General features: G+C 36.9%; 1 protein-coding gene across 3 annotated transcripts in view; it reads left to right on the top strand.

Annotated features, from left to right (window-relative positions):
• TMEM260 (transmembrane protein 260) overlaps positions 1-20,507 on the top strand; it is a 55,679-nt gene that overhangs the window by 16,594 nt on the left and 18,578 nt on the right. For 2 of the 3 annotated variants that reach the window (XM_070419170.1, XM_070419163.1), the window contains exons 4-10: positions 7,766-7,943; positions 9,241-9,354; positions 11,897-12,076; positions 14,404-14,444; positions 17,793-17,876; positions 18,991-19,105; positions 20,297-20,466. In XM_070419170.1, the coding sequence (XP_070275271.1) occupies positions 7,766-7,943; positions 9,241-9,354; positions 11,897-12,076; positions 14,404-14,444; positions 17,793-17,876; positions 18,991-19,105; positions 20,297-20,466 (882 nt within the window). The remainder of the gene's footprint in view (positions 1-7,765; positions 7,944-9,240; positions 9,355-11,896; positions 12,077-14,403; positions 14,445-17,792; positions 17,877-18,990; positions 19,106-20,296; positions 20,467-20,507) is intronic. The other variant, XM_070419175.1, reaches the window with a different exon arrangement.

The following is a 20,507-nucleotide window of genomic DNA, read 5'->3' as shown; positions in this document are numbered from 1 at the left end:
AGCTCATTTTGTGGCCTCAGAACAGCAATTTTATTTAAAATTCATCTATATATATAAAAGCCTAAGCGACTGTTACAAACGAATGACCAGAACGACCAGAATGACTGGAACAACCGGTCAACCAGTCGCTATGTCATGCACTGACCACCAGGGGGCAGACGCTCAATGCAGGAGCTGCCCCCTGGTGGTCAGTGTGCTCCCACAGCCAATCTCCCGTGGCCCCTCCCCTAGCTGCCCCCCTCCCCCGTTCAGCTCTGATCGGGGGAGCCACTGGCCAACCTCCCCCCGTCCCTCCCCCCTGCCAGCCGGCAGCCCCCCACAGGCCTCGATCGCTGGCCAGACCAAGGGACCCCACCCATGCACGAATTCGTGCCCCGGGCCTCTAGTGTTTAAATAATGTGAGATTGGACATTTCTTCTATATATTTCTAAAAAAAAAATTACTTAACCAGGAATTTGTACTACCAATTAACAGTAAGATATGCAGTCAGGTTTATGAATAGTATTTCACTCTACTTACACAATTTAACTTTCCCAAAGAATGTTATAAATATATTGTTGTAGCCTTTTCAGGGAAATAAAAATTCTATAGAGCGTGTGTTCTGGTTAGAATTATTGCCCCAAAGAGTTAGATTACAGCTAACTTCTTTAATCATTCACTCCAGGGCACCCTTCACTGAGAGGGATTCTAATTGGCTCCTAGGATAGCAAAGGCCCCAGCAATCAATACAGGTAATGGATTAATTGTAGGCCCTAGGAATTCTGTAGATTCATAGGATTTATACTTTCTTTTAAAAAACTCATAAATAAATAGATAATAAAAGTGCTTATTTCATCACCTCATTTGCTCAACAAGTTTAAGACTAGATTAGTCTTAGACATTTTCATCAAAGTGATTTTTACAGCATCACTTAGCATCATTTTTACTGTACATTTAATGTCTTCTTCTATCTCAAATTCACATGGCTTACCGATAGGGAAGGTTCATTGATATTTGGTTCAATAAGGTATAAGACAGAAATTCTGAGGTATTTTGTTTAACATATAAAAATTTGAGAAAATGTAAAGCTTTCCTTTACATAGCAGTATGTGAAAGGCAATAGAAGCAATGTGAACCTTCTGTATTTTATTTATCATTCCCTTTGAAATATTTATGTTATAGACAAGGAATAAATCGCAATAGGAAAAAATGCTTTGTAAGTAAATTATAATTTCTATACTCTTGCTGAAAGAATATTTAAACACTTGAATTAAAGTACAGAATGCTGAAATGATTATTCCTTAGTATCTGTAAGATATATCCATATGGAAGTCACTTTATTAAAAAATTTAAGTAAAAAAATAAAAATGAATCCTTCAATTTCCCCCTAATTTTGTTACTAAGACACCACTTTTATAACAGTAAAGGATAGCAATGATATCGGATGTAGCTCTTAAAAGAAACAAAATTTACCCCAATACCATAACATCTTTCCTTTTCCTTTCCACTTTTTACAATTAAAAAAAGTTGAATTTCTAGATAATGGCAGAAGTAATTTTATAAAGCATTATTTGGAAATGAATTGACTTAGGTTGAAATAAATAGAAACTCTTGCTATTTAAAGAGTGTTGAAAATTAAAGATAAAGTATAAACATATCAAATAGCTTTCCTAGCACACATACATATCCCATATTTATATATTTATTTCAGTCATACTTTTAATTTTAAAAATGCACTAATATGCTGACATGGCTATTCTGGTGTAAGTGGCCCAAAAATAATTCTGTTGGCTCTGTAATACACTATTTAGAGAATCTTAGGTTGCTCAAATCTGATTTTCTTACTCTGTTTTCATTAGGTTACAGTTAAACATTTCTACAGGATTTTATTTATTTAGAAATATAGAAAAATGTCTATCTAGTACCTATTTAATACATTTAATGAGAATCTGGAAAAAGGGCAACTACCATAGTGTTCAAGAGTAGGCAACACTTCTTGGAAAAGTGATGCTTATGCTAAGTTGTAAACAATCAGTGGGAATTGCCCAAGTGAAGGCAAAACTATTCCGGATACAGGGAACCTCATGTGCAAAGAAACCCAGAGATGGATAGAGATAGCTCATAAGTACAGAGACTTACAAGTCATTTAAGTGTTGCTGAAACACAAAGTGTGAGATGGGCTATATCAAAAAATGAAGCTATGGGTGAGCTGAGATCTGATCATAAAAGGTCTAGTGTATCATGATGAGGAGCTTGTAGTGTTTTATAATCAAAGAAGACTTATTAAAGGGTTGGAGGCAGAAAAGTACAAGATCAGATATGTTTTGGATCTCTTGCTCTGGTGGCAATGGTGGGCTAGGACTGGAGGCAGACAGAATACAAAGCTGTTGCATTGGTGTGAGCCTGAGGTGATGGTAATAGCTGAAATAGGGCCGTGGTGATATGGATGGAGACAAGAGGATGAGTTTTTAAAAATGTTGATGAAGTAAAATTGGCAGCCTGTGATGTGTTCAACAGGGAGAGAGGGAAAGGAGCTTTGATGGTGACTCCTAGGTTTCTTATTTTAGATAACTAGGTAGATAATGAAAATCACTAAAAGAACCTCAGAGTAGGAGCCATTTTAGGAAAGAGGATGAGAAATTAGTTTTGCACGTGTTGACATTGAAATTCTCCAGGACATCCAGAGTTGGAGTGGCTTTGTGGTGAGGTGTACAGCGGTCAGTCAGAGCTATGTATGTCCTAAATTAAGGGAGAGGCAGTGCTAAAGGTTTGGTTGGTCCAGTTTGTAGCTGGCAGTTGACATCAAGAGAGTAAATAAAGCCACCCAGGCAGAGTAAGTAGAGTGAGAAGAACAATTGCCTGGTAATGAAATCTTGGGGAACACTGACTTTAAAGGAGTTCATGCAAGAATAGGAGCCATTCAGAGAAAACACAGGAGGCAGATCAAAGCTATAGAAGGAAAACCAGAGGGATGTGAGGTCCCAGATGTCAGCTCAGTAGAGTGTGGCTGGGGGAGTAATCAAGACAGCAGAGAGGTCCCAAAAGCCTATTGTATGAGGCAGTTAGATGGTCACTGGGGACCTTGGCGAGAGCAGTATCCATAGAGGGGTAGGGTGAGAACGGAGAGTAGAGGCTGCAGATGTGGACCCCGTGAGGCTAACACTGTGCTTAGCCATGGCCCTGAAACTTCCCTTTGAGAGCATCCTGACATCAGCTTGCTCTTTAGTCAGTTATCTCTGTCCAGGAAGGTGGAAGGAAGCATGCTCAGATAATGCAATATGCCTTGAACAATATAAGGAGACTGCCTACTTATAGAGTCAGTGAATAAATTGAAGACCTTCTCCAAAGTCTTCAGAAAGTCCTCATTCTTACCGTTGCTGACATCATTGTTTGATTTGTCAGCAAGGCACAGACTCAGCTTGCTGTGCACTGACATGGGCATTCCAGCTCCTTGTTAGCACGCAGGGAATGCTGTGGCACTGGGCTCACACCTGTCTTCCCACACTGCATCGCCCTGCAGATTTACTCATGTGTGGCTTGTCTTCAGGACCAATACTTAGTTCTAATGAAAATTTTAAGATTTTGAGAACAGCTTCACATTAAACTTCCATTAGAGTCCAGTCTTATTTAACAGGCGGTTGCATCCTTCAACAATTTGATGTCTCCTTCTCCAACCTACTTTTCACTCCCTGCAGGACTTCAGCTTTCAGTCTTCCCATTTCCTTGATGCCCCTATACTTGCCTCCCGTTGAACTGAAACTGAGAACCCTTTGCTCATCCTTTTTGTCTCCTCTACCTGCCACCTGTGGCTTTACTTCCTTCCCTATCTAATGCAGGCCCCATGGTTCATTACTTTAACTCTTTCCATCTTGCCATTCTGACTTACCTACCTAGTGAAGCCCCTCATCCTGGCTCAGGCCGCAGCCATGCAGACTGATGCTGCCATTCCACATCCACAGTCTGCAGTCTCTAGCCGCTGCTGAGCGTAGAGTGCTACCAACGAATCCTCATTATATATCCCTCTGCAGCTTGTAAAGTATCTCTACTTTCCTAACCCACTCGTCTGTACATGTTATGTGGTCAGTAAGTGTCGACAGATTCTGAATCTAAGCATAAAGCAAACTTTTAAAGGCAGTGTGTTCAAGTATGTGCGTTTTAAGGGACAGTCACAGTTTGATTTATAACATATACTAAAAACCTTTTATTGTCACTTTAAATGGGTTATCTCTATAAAGCTATTTTTTACAAAAGGAAATACTCAAATCTAGAATTGAAAAAAAAGAAAAGAAAAGGAGGTTGGAGAGCCCAGGGAATTTCTAGGCAGGCTGGATTACTAGGTTCTGAGCCTGAAACATCCAGAGTCCTAGGCAGGTATGTTCTAGTGAAACCACCATTAGCTGTCCTCTCTGGGCACCAGACACCCCAGCTCACATTACCAGCTGACCTGGATTCTGAACATTGCCCCTGAAGGTGCTGCCGTCATTTTCTATGGAAATTATGTAGAAATGCCACCAGCCATGTCTGAATGTATTTTGTCCCCATCCCTGCTTCTTTGCCTCACCAGTTTCCAAGTCAAAGAATGGAATGGGTGCTTCTGATAGGCAGAGCCCAAGTCATACACCCACGCTCTAGCTGCAAGGGAGGCTGGAAAAGTATTTTGTATTTTCAGCATGTATAATAGGAAAGGGCTATGCCTCATTAGCTGGGAATCCCTCAAGCATAGAAAGGGATTTTAGATTACCCCTTTGTTTTTCATTTTATATTAGGACTACAACCCAAATTCCGGTAAGACTTAGTTTGATTTCTAAGGAAGCTCATTTGAGATACTAAAAAGATCAAGATTATAGGTTTGATTTCCATTACTGGTTTCATGATGTTACCTCTCTACTATAACCATACTCAGTAGTCTAATAAATCATTTCTCTGATACCAAGGAAAATTGGGTGCTAAGAAGGAAAATTGGGTGTTAAGAATCTATGGATTATTCTTTGCAAAACCATCCTGACCTTGGCATGAGGGGGTGGAGATTCAGATTATAGACCTTGTTGATGTACAATTAGTCTTCAATAAAATGCTAATGTATATAAGTAACTGTAATAGTCTAAGGTAACTAAATAAATTTTATCACTGAAGTTTATCATTTTATCTTACTCTCTTCAATTTTTAAAACCTTATAAAATATGTGAAAAGACAGTTATTCCAATAATTAATGTCAACAATTCAAACACTTCAGGATGTCTTCCTGAGCATAATAACGTGTTAAAAATCATGATAGATTAATGAGTCTTGAGATTTCTTCCTGAGGATGCAGACATATCAGGACTGTCATCTCTTCAGTTCTCTTTAATTAACTGACGGTTTTAAACTTTGACTAATTGCCCTTTCGGGGGGGTGGGGGGGGTGAGTGTGTGTGTGAGGTGGAGTGTTAAAACCAGTCTTGAGAGATGTTGAATACCATTCAAGCTGATAGTGTGTTGTTTTGACGAAAGAGAAATAAACATAATTCTAATAACTGATAAAACTTTTATTCTATTCTTCACTCCAGGAGGTACATATTTAACCAATAAAGTATATTTTATCATTAATATAGAATGAATTATTTGGCATTAAAACTAAAATAACCACCTTTTACCCTGTAATGTAATGGCAATAAATAGCTAGATGAACTGTTTGAATTCTGGTTCTGCTGCTTAATTGCCATTGGCCTTGGAAAAATCACTTTGCTTCTCTTGGCTTCAGTTTCTTTATTTGAAAAGAAATAAATAGTATCTATTTAAATGAATTTATATAAGGTAAGCACTTAGAACAATACCTGGTACATGGCAGGCAAAAAACTCAATAAATGTCAGCAAATTATTTCCAGAGTTTATTGATTTATTTTTTAACTTTTTTTTTTTGACATAATTTCAGATTTATAGAGAAGTGGCAGGAATAGCCCAGTCTTTGTATACTCTCCACCCAGGTTCCCCAAACGTTAATATTTTACCACATTTGCTTTGTCCTTGATTCTGTGTGTATCATTTTGTTTTTAACCTTTAAAGAGTAAGTTGTAGTCACTGCACCCTTTCACTCTTAATTATTTCAGAGTATGGTTCTTAAAACCAAGAACATTTTTTAATGTATCCACAGTGCAGTTCTCAAAATCAGGAAATTATCACTGATACAACATTATTGTCTAATCTATAGACTTGATTCAGATTTTGCCAGTTGTCCCAATAATGCCCTTTATAGCAGAAGAAAATCCCAGATTGTGCCTTTTATTCTACTGTCATATCCCTTCATTCTCCTTAATTCCTTTAAAAAGTTCCTCGTGGCTTTTTTGGTCTTTTAAGACCTTAAAATTTTTTCACACATACAGGCCAGTTATTTTGTAGAATGTTCTTCAATTTGAGTTTGTTCCCTCATGTTTAGACTCAGGTAATGAATTTTTTGTAGGAATATCATAGATATACTGTGTTTGTCCCATTACTGGGCTGTTAACCTTGATCATGTGGATAAGATGGGGTCTGCCACTGTAGAGTTACCACTTTTCCCTTTGTAATTAATCTATGTAAAGGGAGATACGGTTAGACTATTAGTAACTTTCCCCACCTATAATGGTTGATTAAGAACCATAGAATTACTCCATAATTTTTTATACAAAACAATACAATTAAAAAGTAATGATGTGGGGTCATATAAATCAAAATTATTAGAACAGAAGTGCCTGCTGAATTTTATAACACTTGCTAGACATAAATATTTATAATAGCTTTAATTTTCATAGCTTTAGACTTACAGTGAAATAGGAAGTTGTTTTGGTTTTACATGCACTAGTATATTCAACCATATTACCAGTCTTGAATCATGTCTGAATTGACATCCGGATTCCTGACTGATTTGAAATGTATGGCTCTTGTTGGCATTTGGGGGGTGAGGAATTTGTTTCTAAGTGCAGCATTTGTTCTTTCTGCATTATTAAAATTCCCATACCTGTTCCTCTCTTTAAAAATATATTGTTTTTAACTTCAACTCTGTGTAAAGAAGAAATCATGAGAAACTAAGCACTTAGCTAACAAGATCTTAAAATCACCAAATATTGTGACCAAGAGATGCTTCGCCATATGTTGGGAGATGAGTATAGAAAGTACCTGGATCCAAACATTTCCGGGGAGTGAGAATGAGGATTCCTGAATAGATATTTTGCCATTTCCTTAATTTTTACAATTAAGCATATTTCAGTCTTAACCAGACCATCATGCTTTGTGGATATAGGAAGAAAAATGAAACAGGTTATCTCTCTAGCTCAGCGGTTCTCAACCTGTGGGTCGGGAACAATGAAAATACATCCTGCATATCAGATATTTACATTACAGTTCATAACAGTAGCAAAATTATAGTTATGAAGTAGCAATGAAAATAATTTTATGGTTGGGGGGTCACCACAACATGAGGAACTGTATTAAAGGGTCGCAGCATTAGGAAGGTTGAGAACCACTGCTCTAGCTACTAACTCTTCAGGCTTTCTGAACTGGCTTGAACCCTAGAGGTTACATCTGAGAACTAAACTTCATGTCATCCATAGGATACCAAGCAGGTTTGTTCATTTGTGTTAGTAGGTTAACATATGGACTACTAATTAAAATCTGTTGGAGAATATTATTACGTGGAGGATTGTATTAACCATGTAGTGTGTTGGGATAGTGCTGGGTGACTGTCATAATTTCCACTGCTACAGTTATAAAAAGGAGAATAAAGTCGGTTCTTTTTGTTGGGAAAGAAGATTTCATGTTATCTATATTTGCAGGCTTTCTGGCTCACATGCGGGAGGAATCCTTGCTGCGGGGGTGTTTTCATTTTCTCGTCTAACATGGCAGTGGTCCATCGCAGCGGAGGTTTTTAGCTTAAACAATCTGTTTGTGGGGCTGCTTATGGCTCTTACTGTACATTTTGAGGAGGCAGCAACGGCAAAAGAAAGATCAAAGGTAACCTATTTTGAGCACAGTGAAATCACTTTGTGTTTTTATTTTTAGATAGATGCCGTGTTTCTTTTGAACTTTGGTTTAGATATTGTTTATCTGTTCTGATTACTGTCAAGGTAATGTAGGCATATTGAGAGAGAAAATATTCTCAGGTCTTTTACTGTGGACCATGAGAGACTTTATAAAACATGGGATTTTTCCCCCCCTTGGAGTTCAAAAGTTTTTTGGAGAAGGAGGGAATGCTGAAATCCCTGATTCTATGGGAAAGATAGGCTTGTTGGTTAATTCCACCATAGTGTGTGTGTGTGTGTGTGTGTGTGTGTGTGCGCGCGCACGCGCGCACAAGAGAGAGAAAGATCATAATATGCCAAGCTCTAGATTGACCACTTTAAATTACCACTTTAAATTATATACAATTCTGGTAGAGCGACTTATTACCCAATTCCAAAAAAAGGATCAAATTTGTACTTTTTAAATTCTTTATTGTTGAAAGTATTACATATGTCTCCTTTTTTCCCTGTTGACCTCTCCCCAAATTTGTACTTTATAAGAGGAGAGAACCAAATGTAAGAATGAAGTAGTTCAGAAGAGATTACAATGAATTCTATGATAGGCACTATCATCAAGATAACTTGAAGCTCGAAGGAAGCCTGTCTCCTAAGAGCTTACAGTCTACACATTGTAAAATGCCAAATCATCTCTGTATAGACAGCACTGTGTTGTTAGGGAATATAGAACCAAAAAAACCATTGTGGTTATCTGTGGCTTCCGTAACACATCTGCGATACTATTAGAGTTTTTTTGTTGTTTAAAATAAACTTTTTTCTGATTCTGAAAATAATGCATGTTCAAAAAAAAAGTAAAAACACCACCCATTGATAACCAGGTTTTAAATAAATAGTGTTATATTTCATTTACTTAATTTATTGGGAGAAAAAGTAAAGCAAATATTGTTGAATTTTAGTTACAGATTTTACTCAAATAAGAATTATATGACATCCCATTACTGTTAGGACTTATCTAGTCCTCATACAGGACTTTCTGAAATTTAGTTTGAAGACAATTATTTAAGGTCAAACTGAAATGCTTTGATAAGAATGAAAAATATTAATAAAAATAGTGGTGATAAATATTAGTGACTGGTAAAAATTGACTGCTTGTGTCTAAGCAGTTGATTTTTAATCTGACCTGTGGTATGCCTAGTTTTAATATACAGAATATACAGAATTTTTACTATTGTGTTTACTTGGAGTTTTAGGTGAATATTTAACTTGTTTTTCATTTTTTACTTTATTTTCAGATAGCTAAAATTGGTGCTTTCTGCTGTGGCCTTAGCTTATGTAATCAGCACACAATAGTACTCTATGTTTTGTGCATAATACCATGGGTTCTCTTTCGACTTTGCAAAGAGAAGGTAGGTTTTGAATTTTGTAAAAATCAAAGTTCATAATATTTTATTTAGGCCCAATACAACATATGTCACCATGGAAATTTACTTTTTATTTTCAGTTTTATATATTGTTTAAATTACCTTAGGTCCTAACAACATTGAAAAAATAGGATTTTTGACAAAAATTCTGCCATATTGATTACAGTGGCATCTGGCCTATTTTGTAATTTTCTTATGGATTATGAATGGCTGGGATCTCTGCTCAAGCAGCAGGAATGCAGTTTCCCAAGATCTGAGCACTGGTTGCTTTGTCAGCCCGGCTTCCCTTCTCCATCTCTATCTGATCTTCAGCAGTTGAGCCCTGCAAATGCCCCCAGTGGTCCCCATGAGGTGAGCCTCAAGTAGGCTTCCTAGAAAGCATCCTGCAATGCCGGAGGAGCTGGGTGTCCACTGGGAAACCGTAGCCCCAGGGTGTCCTCTCCGTGCAGTGCTGTGCTGGCCCCACCGGAGGGGTGGTGCAGTCGCTTCCAACGCAATCCTTCTCAGTCTCTGTGTTCCAGGGACAGGCTTCGGCCCCAGCCTGGATTCGGGTACTTGCACAATGGTGTTTTGTCTATGGATAGCTGCTGGTTGGTCTTTCTGTGAGGAGACTGAAGTCAGGAATGATCTATGTTACCAACTTAATGGTGTCACTCTTAGCCAGGTGTCTGACGTCCGAGAAGGTACATTCAGATGTCTGAGAGGTGCGTCCTCTGGCAAGAACCTGACAACCAAGTGTTAGATGGTGGAGAGGGGAGGCCATGCTTTGTGTAAAACATGCAGGACTCAGAGCTGACAAGTTAGGAGGCTGGTTTGAGAGCCTGTTGGCCCTGTACTGAGGCCAGCTACTGATGAAGGATGAAATTTTGGGAAGAAAGACACTTCAAAGGACCTGTCATTTCCATTATTTAAATAACAGAGGCTAGAAAATAAGGTCTACCAGTGGAGAGACAGGGTAGTGGGATTTGAGGCAGAGGAAGAAGTCCTGAGTCAGTTGGTTGCAATTCTGGCTGCTCACTTGAATGATCTGGGGAGCTTTGAAAGAGTGAATGCGTTTTTATATGTGTGTACATATAGGATGTCCCAAAAATGCATACACACACTGAATAATTATAAAGCATGTTTATTAAAATACATGTCATTTTCAGAATTGAGCTATCAGCTGTTAAAGTGTATATACATTTTTTGGGACACCCTGTATATTAATGTATGTATCTCTGTGTGTGCATATATATTTATGTGTGTGTGTGTGTATACAGGGTGAGGCTTAGACATTGATACTTTTTAAAGGCTCTCCAGGTGATTCTAGTGTATGCTCAACTAGGACATGGAACCACTCTCCTGGGCCCTGTGGATAGCTTTCATGTAACTGTCTCCTGTTTCTCTCCTGCACAAAAGGAAAATTCTGCAGCAGTTGCATCTTGCCATTCTGTAATATGCAGAAACTGCCAAAATGCAAGCATTTACTTTCTTTAAGACTGCTTTTAGGAATAGCAAAGGCATGTTGTTCAGTTAGTTATTCCTTACACTCTTTTCATGCTGTCATTGTTTATGTATCTCATTACCACTTTAGCAATAGCAAATCAGTACTATAAAAACACTCCATAATCAATTAAGAATGTTTATTTGAAAATATTGATATAAGTCAGCTGCTTGTTGTACATCTGGTGAATGTGAATCTTGATTCTTATATCCATTGTCACATATGAATTTCCCTTTTTTGTAAAGAAAAAATTGGCAATTTCCAATGATGATATTTGTAAGAGACCCCCTTTCCTGATTACTAAAGCGAACACTATTTGAATCTTTGTAGTAGCACACCAGAATTCTTTTGGACTTAATCTTTATAAGACTTTGTCAATATTATCCTTCATTTTAGAGGTGTGCAAATGAGAAATATATTCTCTATAGAGGCAACCTTGTTATATAGAATAACACATTTCCTTTAGTACTTCATTCTATATGTAAATTGAGGATAAAGAGCATTTGGATGAGCTGGGAGGTTATTTAAAAGCTAGCTTCATTTGTGCCAGATATTTCCATGATATGACCCAAAATCTTATAGAAAGATTCATATTATAATGTATAATCATAATAGAGCATATAGCTAAAGTCTACTCCTGATGAAGGTGATGAAATGAGTTTGCATTAGGACAATAGTTGGGGGCATATTCAAAATCAACTGAACAACGTAATCACTTCCAATTGGGTTATCTCTGCAATGCTGCATGTCATGACATGGTTTTAATTTTAAAAGATGCAATAAAAATGGTACTTAAGGGTCTTCGCTAAAATTATTTGCTTCACTCAGATTTCACCTGCCATGCAAAGGAGTTCAGGCTAAGCAATTTTCTAGTAATCCCTGGTAATCAGAAGGTTTAACATAGTATTCTGTGGTGACTTCATATAAATTGAGAGATCAACGCTGAGTAAACATAGTTGAGGTTTTCCTTGATGTGTTCTTGAAGTTCCAGGATGAATCTACTAGGATAAACATTGTCATACAACACCCTGTGCTCTGATGCAGGAACTCTCCCGGGGCTCTGTGTTGAAGCTGAGTCTGTGCTTCTCTGCTGGTTTGCTGCCCTACATCTATCTTCCTATCTCATCCTACCTCAATCAAGCCCGCTGGACCTGGGGAGACCAGACAACGGTGCTGGGATTTTTGACTCATTTTCTCAGGGAAGAATATGGAACATTCAATCTGGTAAATTTATACTTAAAGCTCTTTTAAGGAATAAGTGGCAAAACTTCCGTTTTCTGCCTGAACCTCGATTGAAAGAAAGAAAAAAACAATCAATGTTTGTCAATGGCAGTATGTAGAATTTTTATTTCAGTTATTTATGAAACAAATTGGCCCATTGAAATGTGACCTTTAACATATGTAAGGAAAAAAAAATGGAATCCCTTAACCTGACGTTGTACCGTTATATATCCTGAATGTATTTTAGGGTAACAAGCATTCAAAAGGCTCTGCCGCCAGCACTTGGAAGCATTTCCGTAGTGCTGGGGGTCACTTTGGGCTCTTGGTCTGTGATTTAAAATATCTGAAAAGATTAAAGGAAAAAGAAAACTCGATTTTTAATTTACTTTGACCAAAACGTTCTTTTTATGTATTTGACGAATAGTGTTCATGTTAGTATTTAGTGTAATGCCTATGTGTAAAGGCTTTATAAAATATAATTTCACTAAGTGTGTAAAATTCACTATGTCCTAAAGAAGGTCAAAAGGGCTTGTTTTTCTTAAAACATATTAGGGTAAAACACTAAAGTGGTTACCATTTAGGTTATCTGAAAAATCAAAAGATAATCAGATGAGTTTTTATTTTAATATAGACAGTTGTATCAGACTTTTCATGGTTTGTGCTTTTTTTTGTGTCTTAAGAAGGCAAATCTCAAAAGAATACATATTATATGACACCATTTATACAAAATTCTAAGCCATGCAAAAATTAAACAATCTATTTCTCAAGGATATATACAAAAGTAGTAAACCTACATATTTTAGAAAATTTGTGGGAGATGAGGAAGGCCAGGCTGTGTGAGATACCTTATGTATTCATGTAGTTCTGTTTCTTAAATGAATGGTAGATCTATAGATTTTTAAAAACTATCACTTAAATATACATTATACTAGAGGCCCAGTGCACGAATTCGTGCATGGGTAGGGTCCCTCGGCCTGGCCGGTGATTGGGGCCAATCAGAGCCATCTTGCCCAGTCCCGATTGGGGCCAATAGGGGCCGGCTGACCAGGGAGAGGGACTGCAGGAGGTTGGCTGTGGGAGTGCACTGACCATCAGGAGGCAGCTCCTGTGTTGAGTGTCTGTTCCTGGGTAGTCAGTGCGCATCATAGCAACCAGCCCACCAGTCGGTCGGTCGCTTCAGCTTTTATGTATATTGATATATTGTTTGTATGTTAAAGATATCCTAATATATAAAGAGCAAGGGTCCGTTACAACCTAAACATCGGGAAGGACAACCGAACACAGGCTAGAGTCCCGGCCCGTATGGTGGAAGTCAATCCTGGGTCCCAGCCACCAGCGGTGGAAGTCAGCCCTGGGTCCCAGCTGCCCACGGTGGGAGTCAGTCCTGGGTCTTGTCTGCCCGTGGCACGACGGTGGGAGGGAACTATGGGCCCTGACTGCTTGCTGTGCAGTAGCAGGAGGAAGCTGTGGGAACAGAGCCATGCTGCCATCAGACTGGCCTCTTACTCCCTACCCTCAGCCTACAGGCTCCGGGAAACGAAGCTATGCTGCGATCGGACTGGCCTCTTGGTCCCTCCCCCTTCCCGCAGGCTCCGGGGAACTGAAGCCATGCTGCGATTGGACTGGCCTCTTGGTCTCTCCTCCCCTTTACCCCCCCTCCCCCCCTCCCCACCTCACCCCCGGCTCGCAGGACCGGGGAACCACAGCCATGTCGTGATGGAACTGAACCCTACCCAAGGGGTCCCAGATTGTGAGAGCGTGCAGGCTGGGCTGAGAGACACCGCCCCCCCCGCCCCGAGTGCACGAATTTTCGTGCACTGGGGCTCTAGTTTAATAATAAAATAGGTTAATAAAAGCATAATTATTTTTTTACTTAAGAATTTAACACATCTGGTTTACTTATATTGGTCATTCCATTAAAGTATTGTTTGAGGACCATTTCAGATTTGAAATTTGTATAATTCACACACAATTATAGACTAACAAGCGATACTGAGCTCTAATCAAAGTGCCCCAAAAAAGAGCCTAAAGAGATTCTAAGAGTAAAGGCTATTAATTCATAATGTGCTTGACATTTCTGCTGGAATAGTTTGACTGATTTTTAGCCAATTATTATTTCTGAATTTCTTTCTAAACAATGTTCATGTTTAGTTTCACTGACTTTGCTATAAAAATTCAGTAAGGCTCTGAAATAAAGAGTTGGAATGAAGAGAAATGTTGCATTGTATATTTAAAGCCTGTATGTTTTAAATGGAGATAGTTAAATACGATAGCTTAGCAGAGTTTTAGTTTAATGCTTGTGCAAATAAACTTTTCTCATTTATGTTTAGGCTAAATCTGAAATAGGATCCAGTATGTCTGAAATTTTACTGTGAGTATGAAATATTTGGAACTATTTTAAAATGAATTCTCTATTTGTTCTTTTGAATGGTTTGAGGTATTTCTGAGTTTCTCTCTTTGTGAAGTGGTATGTCTGTGAGTAGTTATCAGCCACATAATTGGCAGTTGTTTTGCATATTGTCAAGTATTCTACCATCTCCTTCAATAAGAGAAAACTGAAAATGAGTAATAAATCCAATAATGAATGGGGCTATTAGGAGACTACATAGAACCTATAAAACTAAAATGCTTTGAATGTAGTGTTCCTTTATTAATGAAGTTCATGCTTTGTTCTGATTTCGACTATCTTCTTTCTTCCACAGACATTTTATAACATAGTATTTATCAACATGAACAATTATTTTCTTGTTATCTTGAAGTGAGCTATGCTTTTTTAGTTCTTTGGAGCTTAGTTTATTTAATGTCTCTTAAGACTTTTCCTGTAGACTGTCCTTAAGCTCTATTTTTGACATACATTTTTTAACATTCAATCTTATTAAAGCCAGCTCAAGCAAATATATTTTATCTACATTTTCTATTAGCTTTTTTAAACAAATGGATTAATATTTGCTTTAAAATCTATACAAATTAAGACAACTTGGAAAATATCCATACCAATCCTGTAATATTTTTTAAAATATTTTCAATATGAAATTAGGGAAGAATAGTTTTCTATAATACTCAGGTTATCTCTAATTATTAATTTTGGATTCTAATTGTTAATTTGAAAACCATTTAAAAAATATGGGCAGGTTATGGCCAGTGTGGCTTACTTGGTTGGAGCGTTATCTCATACACCAAAGGTGAGGGGTTCAATTCTGGATCAGGGCACATATGTAGGTTTTGGGTTTGAATCCTGGTCAGGGTATGTGCGGGAGGCAACTGATCAATGTTTTTCTCTCATATCAATGTTTCTCTCTTTCTCTCTCTCTCTCTCTCTCTCTCTCTCTCTCCCCTCCCCTTCCTCTCTCTAAAAATCAACTTAAAATTTTTTATATAAATTATCGAGAATATTTCAATTCTATATATAAATCACTTCATAGGTTCTCAGAATTTCTATCTTATTTGCAAGCTTGTTTTTCTTTCATCCTTCTTTTTTAAAAAAAGGATACAAAATTATTATGAAAAGTTCAGAAAATACAGTTAAGCAAAAATACAAAAATGAAAATTACTATAATTCCAGCATGTAAAGGTAACCACTATTATTAATCCATTAATATTTTTATCTATTTTTCCAATATTTTTAATATATTCGTTTTTTAATGGGCTTATAATATACAGGGGTAGGCAAAAGTAGACTTACAGTTTTTTATATGGGAAAATAATAATACAAGAATAAACTTTTGCATACTAATAACTATAAACCTACTTTTGTCCACCTCTGTACATACTGATTTATTAGTCTTCTGTTTTTCATTTTATACTCTATTTTGAAAACATTTTCCTGCCACCAATTATTTGTATATAACCTTTGATGGTTCTCACAGCTGATTTTAAATATTTCTGTTTATGTCTAAGACTTTTACAGCCCACTTTCCTGTTTTGCTGGGGAGACAGCAAAGAAGCTCAGTTTCCCTTTTAAAGCTAAAGACAGCTTTGCCAGTGTCCCGGGGCTTTTACTTTCTCCTTCTTTGCTCCGTGTCAAAGACTCACTGCCTGCTCTTTTTTACCTACCTTTCGGGGTTGCTATCACACTCAGGATTACTGGTGTATTTGCTTTAACAAATCCCACATGAACTTCAAAGAACTCTCAAGAGCAACCCTAGACTAGACATCTAACTTTTATAAGTTGCACATAAAAGTCATCTATTTGGTAATTGTAGGCCCCCTTTACACTGAAATAATAGAAGTTTGGCTATACACCCAGAAAAAAGACCTGACAAAAATGATGGCCACTCACACTATTTGTTCGGACAAGATTATAATGTAAAAATGGAGGCATAATCCTTATACTCTCAGATTAAGAGAATTTCTAGTGTTTAATTGTTTCAGGTGGACAAGAGTGTTGAGAAAGGGAACTCATAATTAACTTACTAGAAAATCCTTCAAAATGATGGAACCTAATCATCAACCCTTTGCCAGTCGAGTAAATTAAATTCTTTCCCCACGCGTATCTCTAAATTGCAATCCTGTACAAGGAAATTATTGAATCTAACCCTAGGCAGTGACCATGTTTTAGAGCTTACATTTAAGCAACATATCTCCAAGAATTAATTTTGAGGCTGACTTCGTTCCTTTTGAAGAATGGCTTGAAATGGGCCTCATGCTGGAATCAATTTTTTAAGTGTATTTGAAAATGAGTAAGGATATCTTCCCATAGTTGATGAGTCTCCATTAGTAAAATACACATTGTGTGGTTTCCATAATTATGGCATCACATTTTCTCCAGTAAAATTGCCAGTAGGGAGAAGAAAGTTCTTTTAGATGGTATATTGAATCATTTATTTTTCAAAAAATGGAGACTGCTAGAGCTCAGATACCACTTGGAAAATGCTTGTTAATTAGTTTATTAAGCCAATGGAAGAATTTAATGTAATTATAAGGAAAAATGATGCACTTCTCAGAGATTCCTTGAACATTTTTTGAACCAAATAATATAGAAAACAAGGAAACCTTTTAAAGGAAAAAGGTAACCCAGAAATGAATGGCTGGGATCCTTTCTCTTGTCCTTTTTTAAATTCATGATTGGATCTCCAAAAAATGCTTTGAATTAATTTTGTTTTTAATTGCTAATCACTGGAGGCCAGGAAGAAGTTCAGAAACCCATTTCAGATGACTTCTTATCAAGCCAATCAGGAATACAAATTGCTTTACAATATCAATACAATATACTAGTATCACAAACACTGAAAAATTATTTGTTCTGATGCTATCCCAAATTATATAAATTGATAACCAAATGTTACAATTGGAAAATATCTTAGAACTATTTAACTCTTTCTTGAAGTACTTTTTCTCCCGAATTTGAAAGAAGAAAAAATAATTTTCAATCTGACTTAATCCCTTAAAATTATTCAGTACAGCCCTGACTGGTTTGGCTCATTGGATAGAGCGTCGGCCTGCGCACTGAAAGGCCCCAGGTTCAATTCCGGTCAAGGGCATGTACCTTGATTGCGGGCACATCCCCAGTAAGGGGTGTGCAGGAGGCAGCTGATTGATGTTTCTCTCTCATCGATGTTTCTAACTATCTCTCTCCCTTCCTCTCTGTAAAAAATCAATAAAATATATATATTTTTAAAAATTATTCAGTACATAATCTGATGTATTTTACAAAGAATGTTTTCTTTGGAATTAACCAAATTTGTTTTCTGTCAACAATAAGTTCGATTGTCTTTTACAGTTCTCAAGTAACAAACATGAGGACTGAACTCTCCTTCAACATCCAAGCCCTTGCCGTTTGGGCTAATATTTGTTTAGTAAGAAGGTGAGTCATATAATATTTCCTGTTATTTTTCCCATGTTTATTAATTAAATTCATATTTTCAATATGTCATTGTAGAACATGGCCTCTAGTATTTTATATTTCAAATAAATTTAACCACTTCTATGAAGGCAGATATGTATTATTTTCTTGATAGTTTTTGTTCTGATTATGAATTAGTGATTTTGAAAGATTGAGCAGTGTATTACAATCTAACTAGGTGAGTCATTTAATGTCTTAAACTTCGGTTTGATCCCTTACTTTGCCCACAGCCAATTATTATTGCTTTACAAAAGAAGCAAACAGCTATTTGAATCCCTCTAAAGATAAAAGTAACCTCCAATGATAAAAAAAAAATAATAAAAATATATCACTATTAACCTTCATTAATTTCTAGCCCATATATACACTATATATATTTATAGTTTTGTTTCGTTAATACCTAACATTATATTGTGAGCATTTCCCTATACCATAAGAATATTTAAAATCATTTGAATGTCTGTATAATTAAATATTCTCCTATTTCAGGATCTTCAGATAGCTTCCAGTTTGTCCACTATTATAAGTGATACCAAAGCATTTTTAGAGATTAATCTCTGTCCACATTTCTGGTTATTGTTTAAAGATTTATGCCTACATGTCAAATTACAGGGTCAAAATGTGAATATTTTTAAGGCTCTTGATATATATTATCAAATTAACTTTTCTTAAAGACTGTACCAATATACATTCTCATGCAACCGCATTCTCGCCAATACTATTGAGATTTGTCATTTTATTATTTTGGTGCATGAAATTATCCTTTTGTTTTGCATTTGTTAATTACATTTTAATTTAACAAGATTAATAATTTGTATTTCTTCTGCAAATTTTAACTTTGTATCTTTTGCTGCATATTTCCTAGTTGTCTAGAATATAGAGACAGTGTATTTTATGACTATGTTTTGGTTATCTATTCCAATTCAGATTTGAAACACTGAGATCCTTCTTTAGTCCTACTTAAAAGTGGAAAGTTTTAGAGTTCCAGATATTTTCCTATAGTTTAAAACTATGTAATAGTAGTATTGATATTCTTGTACACAAATAATTTTGGACTTATTTTAATTTTTTATAGGGACAGACAGAACCCATCATTAGTGTGGCTTTTTACTGGAATGTTTTGCATTTATTCATTGTTCTTTGCTTGGAGGGCAAATTTAGATATTTCAAAACCACTTTTCATGGGTGTGGTAAGTTTTATTTAGATATAGTCTTCACAAACTTTCTGGTCAAAAGATATATCAGTTTGTCTCATGAATCTTGTAGAAAAGCAGATTATCTCAGACATATTTAAAATTACATGTGCATTATTATAATCAAAAATTAAATTATTGAACTAGTAAGGCAAAGGCCTCTTTTTCGGTAAAAAATGCATTGTTTAGTTAACACAATAGTTAAATAGAAAAATAAATGTAAGGTAGATTTAAGTTAGGCATTTTATGTGTGTAATAGATATAGGTACTACTGTATTTTTCCTGGATTTTTTCTAAATAGCAAAGAAATACGAGTTGTAATTGGGGGCTCTTATCAACACAGTTTATTATTTCTTACCTCACTTGTCCAGGCCTATGCAAAATAGCAACCACATTTCTGTTTTTAACTGGCTACCATTTCTGAGATTCTCTGTAGTAGAAACTGTAAATGTAGACAACTCTTTCTTAACAGCTGAAACAATTTTTTGTGTTCAAATGGCCCAGTAGATAGTATCCTATTTAATCACCTGAGTTCTGAATCAGTTGAGAAACAAGATAACAAGCAGTAGAATCACCTTTATCACTGATAATGCTCATGTTGGAAAATGTGGTTTATGTCTGTGAGCGAGGGGGCTTCCTCATTCTGCATCCACAATACTAGTAGGCAAACCTACCCACCAGTCACAGGTAGTGCTGCACAGGCCAGGCCTTCTGTCCCCACTCCATCCCACTGGTGCCACAGGGACAGAGTCTGCCACTGGGCAATGCAGGTCCAGTCCCAGCTCCCAACTTGCTCAGTAAGCTCAGTCCATACGGTCCTACAGGAAGAAATAAGTGAGAGGGCAGCGAGTGTTAAACTAATGGCACTTCTGCACATGGAAGGGAACATCAGGAGTGAGGCAAACACCTTTCTCCACCTCTTCCACTTTACATATTGCAGGAGTTCAACGCCAAGTCCATAGTACCGAAAAGGATGTGTGGGTCCCAAAAGGGAGCTTCACATGTCAAACTGGGAGGAAGGAATGTTTGAAAATTGAAAACTAAAGTAACATGGAGTTGGATTGGGGAAGTCAGTAAGCAAGACCTGAATGACAGCAGGCATAAGCAACTAGGTGTAAGCAGTATATTTGGAAGATATGTAAGTATCAGATTGATTGCAGATCAGTCACCTTGCTTGCCTCTTCACAGGTGGAGCGATTCTGGATGCAGAGCAATGCTGTGGTGGCAGTCCTCGCTGGCATCGGGCTGGCCACACTAGTTTCTGAGAGTAACCGAGTGCTGAACACCAAAGGCTTTCAGTATCTGGAATGGCTTTCAGCAGCTCTTTTTGTAATTTACCAAATATATTCTAATTACAGGTAGGAAGTGGTTATTTTTATGAAAGTTAGCACTCAAGCCA

The sequence above is a fragment of the Myotis yumanensis genome, unplaced genomic scaffold (assembly GCF_028538775.1).
Source record: "Myotis yumanensis isolate MYYU_CA2020_CCGP unplaced genomic scaffold, mMyoYum1.0.hap1 SCAF_1, whole genome shotgun sequence".
Taxonomy (NCBI): domain Eukaryota; kingdom Metazoa; phylum Chordata; class Mammalia; order Chiroptera; family Vespertilionidae; genus Myotis; species Myotis yumanensis.
This window is presented reverse-complemented; position numbering and strand designations above follow the sequence as displayed.